The sequence below is a fragment of the Typopeltis vanoorti genome, chromosome 20 (assembly GCF_054136105.1).
Source record: "Typopeltis vanoorti isolate ZY-2024b chromosome 20, IOZ_Tvanoo_1.0, whole genome shotgun sequence".
Classification (NCBI taxonomy): domain Eukaryota; kingdom Metazoa; phylum Arthropoda; class Arachnida; order Uropygi; family Thelyphonidae; genus Typopeltis; species Typopeltis vanoorti.
Window position 1 is genome coordinate 53,836,112 of NC_143568.1, and position 13,508 is coordinate 53,849,619.

At 34.3% G+C, this 13,508-nt stretch overlaps 1 protein-coding gene across 1 annotated transcript in view; it reads right to left on the reverse strand.

The window, feature by feature from the left end:
- LOC150095442 (E3 ubiquitin-protein ligase RNF185-like) overlaps positions 1-13,508 on the reverse strand; it is a 98,225-nt gene that overhangs the window by 28,987 nt on the left and 55,730 nt on the right. Inside the window, exon 5 of the mRNA XM_090410761.1 lies at positions 4,836-4,944. Coding sequence (XP_090266887.1) covers positions 4,836-4,944 — 109 coding nt within the window. The remainder of the gene's footprint in view (positions 1-4,835; positions 4,945-13,508) is intronic.

The window sequence follows — 13,508 nt, forward strand, 5'->3', positions numbered from 1 at the left end:
CTATATACATAGGAACCAGTTTGTATGTATCAGTGATATACTGGATCATGTTTGGGATGAAAGCATTGTGTTGCACAGTTCTTTGGATAATATCCAAGTTTTAGTTTAAAATCATAGGAGTTGAGGGAAGAGTAATGTGTTCTATTATTACTAAGCATTTTGCATTTTTTTAAAAAAATTTTTTTTATACATGGATGATGTGCAAGTTGTACTGGTAAGATAGGTTTATAACATGCTGAAGTTTTCAGTATGCCAGAAGGAGAGCAGGAGATGAGAAATATCAGAGAAAGCCAATTTTCCATCTTTACTTTTTCCAATTTAAATACAAGGATGTAGGCTACTTCGTTATGAATGAATAGAGCAGCTTCAGCATGTGGCAATATGGTGAGACAGTCTGTCACTCATTCACACACACACACACACACACACACACACACACACACACACACACACACACACACACACACACACACACACACACACACACACACACACAGAGAGAGAGAGAGAGAGAGAGAGAGAGAGAGAGAGAGTGGTTTCCAAAATTCAATGGCATACTTGACTGTGGGATGTTGGTTGCTCAGGCAGTTTAAAATGAAGGGTGTTTTTGGTCACAACTCCATAATGAAAAACTATTATTGATATACCTTTTACCAAGTCCTGATTATAGATGGCAAGTAACTCTTTCTACAAAGATTTCTGGGAAGATATTAGTAAGCATGAGAGAGGATTCCTTTTGTCAGGTCCATATCTATATTTCAGGTCCATATCATTATGTCTATAGATAATGCCTTTCTATAAGAAATAGCCTGAATCTATACAGTGTTTTAGGAGTGGCATAATCTGTTTAAAATACATAAATAATAACACACAAATCAACACATAAAGAACATGTCAAAGCTATCACAAGAAATCCGAAGATTCTAGAGATCCCAACAGTGACTGGTCTACGTGATATGAAGTTAAGTGAAATGCCTTTAAGATCTTATGATGATGTTACCACGAGACTAAAAGAAAGATTCTGGCCATGAATTACCACTTGAGTTATAATCTATAAAACCCTTACTGAGATATGAATATGGCAAATATCCTGTCTTATAAAAAAGTTTTTTCACTTGGTTACAAAGTAAATTCTACGCGCTTAATCCTTTACCCAAGTGTAAGCAAACAAAGTTTGCATATGAAATATCTTCATGACTACCTTAGATCTCATCCAAGCCAAACTTCCTCCCGATATCTCAGCCCTATTTCAGTTCACCACGAACTCAGGCTATTTTGTTTGGCAAGAAAATTCTACAAACAGATAGCGGCGGACAGCCATAGGTTCTCTACTCCCTCCATCCCTGGCCAACTTCTTTATGGAGACCTTTGAAGAAAAAGCCTTAAACTCAGTCCCACAAAAACCCACTTTGGCTACACTACGTGGATGATGCATTCGTTATTTGGCCACATGGCTTAAATACACTCCACAACTTCTTAACACACTTAAACAATCAACACCCCAGAATCCAGTTCACCTTGGAGAAAAAAAACAACAAGTCTCCCTTTCATAGACACTCTGATTACATGCCAGCCTGATGGTTCCCAGGCTTTCTCTGTTTACAGAAAATCAACCCATACATTCACCAGCAATCACCCGCCCCCTCCCAACAATATGGGATTATAAAAACCCTATATAACATGGCAAAATTAATCTGTTCAGATAACAATGCCCTTACTACTGAACTTAATCATATGCTTAACACCTTTTTAGCAAATGGCTACAATCCCCAAAAAATATTAAAATCAGATAAACACAACTCCCCCCCCCTTCAAAATCCTAAAAAAATATGACCTGGCTACCTGTTACAAACCATATAAGAAATTGGCATCCCTTATCTGCCCCATCAAAGACCAGCCACTTTCCCTAGACCTACCTAGGGTATACCAAGTCCCTTGCATTTGTAAACTGCCCTACTAGGGCCAAACCGACAGGACAGCTAATATCAGGATATCTGAACACATAGACTACATCCGTTTTCACCAATACAGCCACTAAGGACTTGCTGACCATGCACTAGATACCCACCTCAGAATACGCTGGAAGAAAGCCATGTTACTACACCACAGCAAATATACGTATAAAAGATTATTCCTGGAATCAGCCTCAGCTCTAAAAAAAAAACTTCACAATGTCAACAAATATGAGTGCATGAGACTGCTCCAAATTTGGGACTCTTACATCCAAAGAACGTCAGCCCAACAGCCAAGACAACCCAATTTAGCCTGCTAGCGGGCACCTGTAGGACTCTAGGACCAACTTCAGTTGCCTTCTTCAGCTTCATTTGCTCATTGTTAGTACCTGCATGCAAATATCATAGTTTTATGTTCCCAAAAAATGGCAATGTAACATTGCCGAAATATAGGCAGGCATTGATTAAAGTTTTTAAATTAATATTTTAGTATACGTTGTCATCTCCTGAAAATTTCAAAGTCATGTGTAACCAATGTATAAGTTTATTTACAAGAATCTTCATGACTAGGTCACCTATATGCAGAGACTGTTGACTTATCAATTGTCTTAGTGTCCCATAATGCAAAAGACACTTCCTTACAGACATATATTGTTATGCATTATGGGACGTCACTACTCAGACTGGTTCTGAACTTTACTGAGGTCTCATCAGTAAGAGCCACAAAGTTACCAACATTGATGTTTTACATATACAAGTAGAAAAAAGGTATGTCACTTTATTATTAAAATACTCTGAATCAGAGATAGCTGTAGAAAGTTTTTTACTTGGTTAAAAAGTAAATTATACTTGCCAAGAAATGCTAATATATAACTTCTGCATTAATTCAACCTTGGTATCTTTCTGGGTCTGGCATCAATCAAGGAGACCTCAATAAAGGTCAAATCCAGTCTGGGTAGTGACCTTTCCTATAATATATAGTAATATATGTCTGTAATTAAGTGAGTTTTGCATAATGGGATTCTGAGATAACTGATGAAATCACTAGCCTCTATATACAGGTAGCCTAGTCATGAAGATACTTCACAAGCAAGCTTTGTTTACTTGTGAAGTATTTTAACTTCAATTTACACTTGGGTAAAAGATGAACAAAAATATAATTTCTTGGCAAGTATAGTTTATTTTGTAAAGCAAGTGAAAAAACCTTTCCATGACTACCTCTGATCCACAGTATTTTAATAACATCCTTTTATTTGTATATGGATAATCCTTTTATTTGTATATAGAAAACATATGATTTCTACAACAATTAATACAGAAGCCATATGTTTTCAGCCTTGATATCTTTCTGAGGGTCTATAGCTCACTGATGAGATCTCAATAAAGGTTAAAACTGGTCTGAGTGATGATCCTTCCTATACACAGCAATACACATAAGTTTTAAAAGCAGTATACCATGAGTAGACATATCGATACAAAATAAATAACGGAAAAAACTCACGTAGAAAGATTATTTAATAGTATAATTTTCGCCTGTGTCACAGGCATCTTCAGTACATTAAGCTCAAAATTAAACACTAACTGACAATTCCAAAAATTTTGAGCTTAATGTACTGAAGATGCCTGACACATAAGCGAAAATTATACTATTAAATAATCTTTCTACGTGAGTTTTTTCCATTATTTATTTTGTATCAGCACACATGTCTATAAGGAAGTGTACTTTGAATTATGGGATACTGAGGTAACTTAAGTCAAGAGCCTCTATATACCAGTATTCTAGTTGTGAAGGTACGTCATGTGCAAACATTGCCCATGATTGAGTAAAAAATTAAATGACAGCTTTTGGAAAAGTACAGTTTCTTCTGTCTTGCAGTAATAAGTCTGTTGATGGAAGAATGAAACCATATTAAATTAACAGTAATAGTTAATCTGTTACAGTTTACTTTGGCATTAATCAGATATAAAAAACAAAATCTATGCATAGTTGCCCCTTGTATTGCCAGAAGAAAAATCGTGACTGATGTCTATTTATGAATGATTTATCTGCAAGAACAGGTTGTGACTGAGTGACTGCATCTGTCATATTGCATTTATGCTAACTGTTTTGATGTACGATTCAAAAAACAATTGAAATTACAGTATTTTTTCAACCAGAAATTAATATTCGTCATAATTAATTCCTTGTATATTCATGAATTTGAGCAAAATCAAAGATCACTTTTAAGCAAGTTTTTTTAATATCACTAATGACATTGGCAAAGTTTATTAGACACATGTATTTACAAGTTAAAGAATAATAATTTTTATTTCAAATATTTTGGCATATTTATTATTAATTATCAAGGCTTATTTTTAAAAAATAACAATCTTTAATAAACAAGTCAACACATGGCACCGATTTGTTATGGATGGGGTTTGAAGCCTCGTGTGTGTGTGGAGTGATGTTAAAAAAAAATACAATGTGATGCTAAAAGAAATTCCCCATAACAAACTATCTTGTAGTCTCTGAGTTTGCTATAGTGAAAATCAACTGTATCATTTTTACCTCATTGACACATCTTGTTTCTGGTCTGTCTGGTCTTAAATTCATTAAAACTTGTTTAGTGATGAACTTAATTCAAAACAGTTAAAGAGGAATAACATGAACTGGTGAACAAAAGATTCTTTGATTTATAATAATCTTTTCTCAGGTTTTCAACTTTTTATCATACACACATTCAACCAAATCTGTAGCATGTGAAAGAATGATAACAGCAAGACAAAATTTGGACTTAACTAATAACTAAGCAATTACACATAATTCTGAAGCAAATAAAGATTAACAAGATTAACAGAATCAAAATTTATCAATAAAAAATGTAAATATTCAAATTTACTTACATGCAGCAGGTCGGTTATCTCCAAAATTGAAGGCTGAAGCAAAAAATCCAAAAGGAAAGGCACCAATACCAAAGGACATATGAAAACTACTATCAAATCCAGAATAGGTCTTTTGAAGAGAAAACAGAGAATTATCACAAAGTTATCACGAAAAAAAATATAAATAAAATAAACTGAATGCCACAATCAATTTTTAAAAAAAAGTTAAAAATAATTTAACATTTATATTACAAAAATTATTAATTGGCATTAATGATTCTTGTTAGAATAGTTGTGCTATTCTATGCAGACATTAAACTTTAGTCAGCACATGAATCATAATGTGGAAAAGCCTAGATGTCTTCAATTTAGCATTGTAAAGCTAATGGTAAAACTATTGGATGGATATTCGAATACCTCTTATTCCTTCATAATTTTTACACTATCAGTAAATCTGGATAGTTTTATTATACTTTCCATACTTCTAATTTATATTTGGCAAAACAGCTAGTCAAACGTGATTTACTAAAAATGGCATACAGATGTGTGCTTAAGGGTCAAAACTGTATAACTGAGAGGAGACCTCCACATAGCCTTTAAAGGAATGCAGAGAACCGACCAGGACCTTCTGACCTAATGTCCAATCCTCACCTTCTCGTGGTGCAGCCTGTTGGGTATCTACCTGGATACAGAAAGAATGAGGATGGGCTAGCAATTTGGGATTTACCCAACCAAATTGTATTCTTATTGGCTTAAACCAATATAGAAAATGATGTTACAACATGACAAAATTTCATGCCGGCTGGGGCATCGCCTGGTTAAGCAAGGCCCCGTTGTTTTCGCCAGGGAACCAGAGTGAACAGCGAAAAGTCAGCCACTGGAACAAATCTGAAAGCACACACCAACTCAACATCACCAGAGTTAAAGATCAGTACTATCAACATAAGAAGCCTGAATGGAAAAGAAATGGAGCTAGCTGAGAAATTAGATAAGTACCAGATCGACATAATAGGGGTGACTGAAACAAAAAAGACAAAAACTGGTGAGATCTTTCTGAGCAATAAATGCAAAATGTTATATTTAGGCAATGACAATCAAGGAAAAGAAGGAGTAGCCATAGTATTCAACACAAAATACGAGGCTAATCTTCTTGAATGGCAGGCAGTCTCAAGTAGAGCGATGTGGGTAAATATCAGAATGGAGAATTGGACAATGAGACTTATTTGGGCCTATGGTCCCACAGAAGGTTCTACTAAGGTAGAAGTGGAGGAATTTTTTGATGCTTTAGAAAAAGCAACTGACACAATGAAAAAGGAAAAGTCGGTCTTTCTTGGGGATCTAAATAGCAGAGTAGGAAATGATTGTCAGACATACAATAATATTTTGGAAAAATTTGGAGAAAAGAGCACAGCCAATAATAATGGCAAATACCTGTTAGATTACTGCTCAGGACATGGACTGGTTATTATTAACACCATGTTCCAACATAAAAATGTGCACAAATTCACATGGAGAGAAGAGGCAAGGAATAAGAAAAGTCTCATTGACTATGTTATTGTTGATAGTGATGTTTTCTCCCTGGTGTAGGACACCAGAGTGTACAGAGGATTTGAAATTGGAAGCGATCACTATTTAGTCTTGAGCAGGATTAAATTGAATTTCATATTGAAAAGAATAATATGTAAGAAAGTTTTAAAGGGAATAAAAGTTGAGCAGCTCTCAGATGTGAATTGTAGACTAAAATACACAAAGATTATTGAAAAAAAATGAAAGAGTTTGAGAACAGGAACCAAACCTTGGAGATTCAGTGGCAAACCTTGAAGGAAACCCTGATTGATTCAGCCAGAGAGGCATGTGGTGAGGTTGTCTGCAAGGATAGAAAAATCAGAACTCCATGGAGGACACAGGAAGTTAAAGAGGCAGTGAAGGAAAAGAAGAAAGCATATCAAAGTTCCTGGCAAATAAGTCAGCTTTTGCTCTTAGAAAATACAGATACAAATGTAAGAAAGCAAAACACTGTGTAAAACTAGCTAAACAAAAGTCATGGGAGGATTTTGGCAAGAACATAGAAAATAAATATCAAGAAGGTGGTAAGATATTCTGGAGGTTGTTGAAGAAGCTTAGAAATGGAGGAAAGAGTGCTGTAAAAGGAGTTAGAGATGATAAAGGTGACATGAAAACAGGAGAAAAAGATATCCTTGAAGTATGGAGTAATTACTTCGAAAAATTGCTAAATGAAACAAGCAGTGATAGCACAGTGGTAAAAAAACACTCAATGGACATACAGTCAGGAATACATATCCATACTCGAAGTAGAAAAAGCCATCAAAGGCTTGAAATGTGGAAAGGCAGCAGGAGTAGATGATATTCGACTAGAAATACTGAAGTACGGTGGTATAAAAGTCATACAGTGGCTGCACTGCATAGTTCAAAAAGCCTGGACAGAGGCACGAACTCCTGATGACTGGAGTAGAGCTTTAATAGTACCCATATATAAAAAGGGAAATAAAACTGAATATGAGAATTACAGAGGTATTTCCCTACTGAGTGTTCCTGGCAAGATCTATGCAAGTATACTTGAGAAACGGTTGATAAGAATTGTGGAAGAAATGCTTGATGAAGAACAAGCTGGATTCAGGCTAAATAGAGGCTGTCCGGATCAGATCTTCATTTTATGACAAATAATTTAGAAAGCATGGAAATATATAATAAAGATCTGTATTTAAGTTTTGTCGATCTGGAAAAGGCATATGACAAGGTGCCAAGAGAGAAGCTATTCAATACACTACAGTTATATGGTGTCAATGGGGCATTATATCAAGCAATACTTAGTCTTTATTTAAGTTGTAAGTTAGCAGTTAGAATTGAAGGAAGTAGAGGAAGATGGTTTAATGTTAATTCTGGTGTGAGACAAGGATGTACATTATCCCCTCTGTTATTCATTATCTATATGGATCACATTATGAAGGAAAGTGGTATTAAACACGATATCAGAATTGGAGATGTTAATGTCAGCACTTTGCTTTATGCAGACGATGTTATACTTCTAAATAAATCTGCTACAAGTTTGCAAGATTCCCTGACTAAATTGAATAACTATTGTAATAGATATGGTATGAAGGTCAGCATTAAAAAGACAAAGACAATGAAAATAGGTAGAATTGTTGAAAATACCAACTGTGTTGTGAACGGGGAGCCTGTGGAACAAGTAAAACGTTTCAGCTACTTAGGCACGATTTTTAGTGAAGATGGTAAATTAAATATGGAAATAGACAACAGAATCAACAAAGCTGGTATGGTAGGAAGTCAACTGAATAAATTCATATGGAATAAGAGAGAAATTAGTTGGAACACTAAATTACTGTATACAAGACAGTGTTCAAACCAATTTTAACTTGTAGATCTGAGAGCTGGGTCAGAAGTAAAACACTTGACCAAAGACTAGAGACCACAGATATGAGAGTCCTGAGAAAGATTAGAGGCGTGAACAGATGGCATCAATGGCAATATCATATTAAAAACGAGGATATTAGAAAAGAACTTGACATTGTCAGCATCCAGGGATGCGTTAGCAGAGCTAATCTCAGGTGGTATGGTCACTTAAACAGAATGGGCGAGGAAAGATTAGCAAAATAAGTGCTCTCGCTAGGTTGTCAGGAAAACAACCCAGAGGAAGACCAAGATATAGGTGGATTGATATGGTACAAAGTGTCTTAGACAATAGAAATATAAGATCTGATAATGTTGGAAATTGACAAGTAACAGACTGATTTGGAGGAAAATTGTAGATAGGAAGTTAGTAATGATGTAAATTTTTCATCATTACTAAATAATATAGTACTATCATATCCTCTACACCCCTTGAGGGTGCATGTCAGGAATTTGATGATGGTTCCATATATGGATATATACCAGTCCAGGTGTTTCATGAAAAAAAAAGAACTAATCCAAGCAGTTCAAACTCTAATTGATAAAACTGTATAAAAAAAAAAGTGTAAGTTTAGTTCATAATGATAGACAACAGAAAGAGGAAGCTGAAATTTTCACAGGTCATGATAAAAGTTTATTGGAGTGCAGCAGCACTAGGAAATTACTAAAAATGGTAATTAATGCTTTCAATATTTCATCTCAGTTACATAGACATCATCAGGCAGTACAAAATTAGACTTCCGACACACACGTAGCACAAAACTAATTGAAACACATGAACCCAGTTTATATCCTAGGCCACCTGTTGGTGCCTAGGATGTAAACTGGGATTTTGAAGTATTAGTGTTTCCATTTTTTGGGAAGTTTTATGCAACTATGTTTATTTCAATTATGCTGATTTTTAAGAGCAGAGGCAGATTCTAAAAACAGTCTTTCCCCTCTAAATTTACTGTGATGGAAGATGATGGTCTTTTTCCAATTAATTCTGTGAGCTGTATCCAAAGAACAGTCTGCAAGGTCAGAATGACCATAGTCAAAAGATTATGCTTGCAGATGTTTTTTTTTTATGTTCTTCCATTTGGATGGTAGCTGATCTTCCTGTCTGTCCATAGTAGGCCAACTTACCGGAACAAGGAACTCTATATAGACCTGGCAATGAGAGGGAAGGGAATTTGTCTTTAGTGGAGTGGATAAGGGTAGCTACTTTTAAGTGGGGATTGAAAGTGGTGTAAAGATTGTATTTCTTTAAGATTCTGGATATTTTTTTGTGATGTGCCTCAAACATAGGGGATAGTGATAGCACTTCTAAAATCTTTCTGAAGAGAAAGTCATGGATTGGGAGAATGATTCATTATTTTTTGATATTGTGGGAATTATAACCTTTAGATAGAAAAGTGATCCTCACAAAACATCGCATAGTAAACTGGCAAGCTTCCTCCATACAGATTGTTCAAGGAGTCATCTGAGGTCATTTGCTCAATTTGCTCATTTGCTCATAATGGTATGCACATTAAATCAAAACCAAGGACTGATCCTTCATGACATTTGGAAGTCATTAATTAATAAGTGTAACACTCAAGAACTCTTCTATGCCAGCAGTCACATACAGAGTTGACACAACAATATACATATTGCACATAATATGCCGAATGATACACATAATTAAACTATAATTCCAGTCTTTTTCAATTTATAGAAATAGTGGCTGTTGGGAAACTTTTTTCTTTTTTTTTTTTGCTTATGTTAATTAACTTCCTGAAGATGCTCTCAACTATAGACAGTGAAACCTCATGTAAAAAAATGTATACGAGTTAATTAAAAAAGTGTAATTTTTGATTTTATGCTACAGACTGCACATATAGTTCAATATGAAGATTTAAGGTAAGTGACATTAATTGAAAATATTGTGACATTTTGAAATTTGAACGTTATTTCATTTTCATTTTTATAATTTCATATTTCTCTTTTTCTATGTCTCCCAATATTGTTCGAATTTGTACCTTTTAATGCTGTTGTTTAGTGAATCTTACACCAAGGAACTTACCCAGGACCTTGGCATTCTGTCATCAATATACAATTTCCAGTCATTTTCCTTTGAAAATGACCAGAAATTGTAGTAGTAAGAGCTCAGTTACAGTTTTCTCCCAAATTTATTCCTCTTCAGTGGATTATGTTGGTATTTCTTAGCTTTTTCTTCTTAGTTTTCAAGTATTGGTATACACTGTAAAACTATGGCAGTAAAAATTCTGTATGTTATTGTATGCTGGTTTACCTTGGCATCCTTCCCAAATCTATAATTTTTCCTCATTCTGCTATAGCCAACAAAATTGTTTCATCTATGCCATTACAGTTAATTCACAACATGTATCTAATTTAGCTTTGGTCAGCACAGTAGTCAAAAACAAAGACAAATTTTGATTTTTTAAAATAAAATACATACCATGGTGTGGGAAGTTCTGCAGAACTTCCCACAGCATTAGTCTCTCTCTCAGATCTCCTTATGTCTGAGGACTCGTGACCTTCTTGATAATGCTTTGCCATTTCTTTCTCCCCTGTGCTTCTCTTATTGCTTGTTCTAATTTAAGTCCAGTGATTCTTGATATTTGGTCAATCCACCTGTTGGGGGATTTTTCTCTTTTTCTTTTCCCACACTGTTTACCCCGAATGATTATTTTTTCCAGGCAGTTGCCTTCCCTTCTACATATGTGTGATTATTAGTGATTAATTAGTGATTATTCGGCCACCTAATTTAATTCCTCCATTCCACATTTCTAGAGATCTTTTCATTATAGTTTCACTGTAAAGGTTGAATAGTAATATTAATCATTCTTAACAGTGCGGTATTTTTGAGCTCATGGTTTTCAGCAGCCAATTAGTGTAAGCATTATGCAGAGCTGTCTGCTGTTTTTTGAGGTAGAATAAGTTAGAATTATATGCATATATGTTCAGTGAATGAAAACTTCTGAACATGGATAATGATGCCATTTGCTAGGAAATTCAATTTGCTACTGTAAAGATTTTGAGTTTCCAGCAGCAACCGAATTGCAAATGATTGCTGGTAATAACATACTATAATGACAAGCTTAAAACAGCATGAATTCTATGGAACTTAAGCTACAATTTTCTATAGTTTATTATAGAACACTATTTTGTTACAGTGGAGTTCGCTACTGTATGTGTCTTCTGTACTGAATTTATAATGGAGATGAACATATCATATGATTAAAAATAATATGAAAAGTTAAGCATCAGAAATATAGAGTATATAATACTTTTTTTTACTTTACGAATAAAAAGGAATATAAAGATGTATAATGTATTAAAAAATCCTTAAAGTAATTAATTTGAAAGTTTTTGAGAAATATGGCAATCATCTTTCCTTTCATGAATATTAAAGGTATTTTGGTCAGTATTATTATTACACCCTCTTCATGGAGTTGGCAGACTCATCGTGGGAGGTTCATTCTACTAACAACATATTTATCATATAGAATCTTAAAATCCTTAACTCTCCTTGCAATAACAACACATTTTGGTAATGCATTCCATTCACTGATAATTCTCCATGTAAAACAAGTACCTCATGATCATTCTAACCAATTGGCAGCAGTGTCAAAACTTTATTGACTATTATATCTTGTGAAGTTATCACCAAGATCCAAAACATTAAAACCTCTATTTTCATTTTAGACAAATTATGGACTCTACAACTGTGTCAGAAATAATTATTTTAATTTCCTGATGTTTCAACCTTCATATTAAGGTCATCATCTGGAGCGCGCGCGCGCACACACACACACACACACACACACACACACACACACACACACACACACACACACACACACACACACACACACACACACACAGAGGCAAGCTATATTACATTTCACAAAGTATGCTAAAGAGACAATGATTTGATCAATTTTTATTCTAATGGCCTGACCTCTAGTGAAAATAAAATTAGAATAAATAAATGAAATGAAATAAAATAAGTACATCAAAGCTATATTCTATTTAAGACAACATCAGAGAAACATTCTTTCATATAGATAGTTTTATTACAGTAAAAATGATGTCCTAATTTAACATGACAATTGTTATATTAGATTTAAAATCCTGGATTACCTATGGTCCTATTTATAATTAACTCTTAGGGAGAAAGGTTAAGTGGGTAGAATATGTGCCTCCCATATTCTTGGGATTTTTAGACCATCATTATTGTTAAGATTAGGGTTCCTGATAAGAATTTCACAAGCCTCCTTAAATTTACGTTCATATCATGTTTTGGCGTGATGTAAACAACAGGTGCTTTTCCAGTCAATTCTATGTCAAGTGTTCAGGGCATGATCAGAAAGGCCAGCTTTACCATAATTATTATATTTAATGTGTTGTTTATGTTCCTTTTTTCTGATAGGAATTGTGTGTCCTGTTTCTCCTATATAGGTCAGGTCTGTGTAAATATATATATATATGTGTGTGTGTGTGTATACTCCATCGTCGGGAAATTAAAATAATTATTTCTAACATGGTTGTAGAGTCCATAATTTGTCTAAAATGAATGCTGATCACCATATAACACTAAAAGAAAGGATTAAAACCTCTAGTTGGTTCAATCACATGCTGCTTAAGATACTTAACTCTTAGAAATTCTATAAACTCACTCTCCTTGTTCCCATACACTATCTCCTTCTTCCATTCTATATTCCTATTCCTGTAATTGAAGTCTCCCATCAGGATCATCTTTTTTTACATGCCCAACTATTTTGCCTAACCATTTCACAGTAAGTATTCTCTGCATTCCTTGGCCTATAACAGCATCCTATCAGATATACTAACCTGTTTATTTCAACTTCAGCTTTGTCAAAAAATCTGTAATTACAGTACTGTCAGGAACAAAAACAACAAGCCATATAAAGTTAATAGTAACCAAAGCCCAAAGCTGAGTTTAAGCTTTATCTTATGGTATGTATGCTTACTGTATAGTAAGAAAATAAGGAGTCAGCCACTGATCTCTCCAACCTATAGCTAGGTATAGGTTGTTTCTCTTACTTAAAAATAAGTAAGAGAAATGAATAATCTAAAATTGACTTTCACTAAGAATTAAACTAATATATTACTATTGCTATACCATTCAAACAGATTTCAGCGATTTTATACCTGTTTCCTTACAAGCATATTCTTTCTTAACTGCATGAATATTCATCTTCCATGAAGCAAAATGAACTTGATATGCTGTTCACAGTTCACAAAATGAAAGCAGTA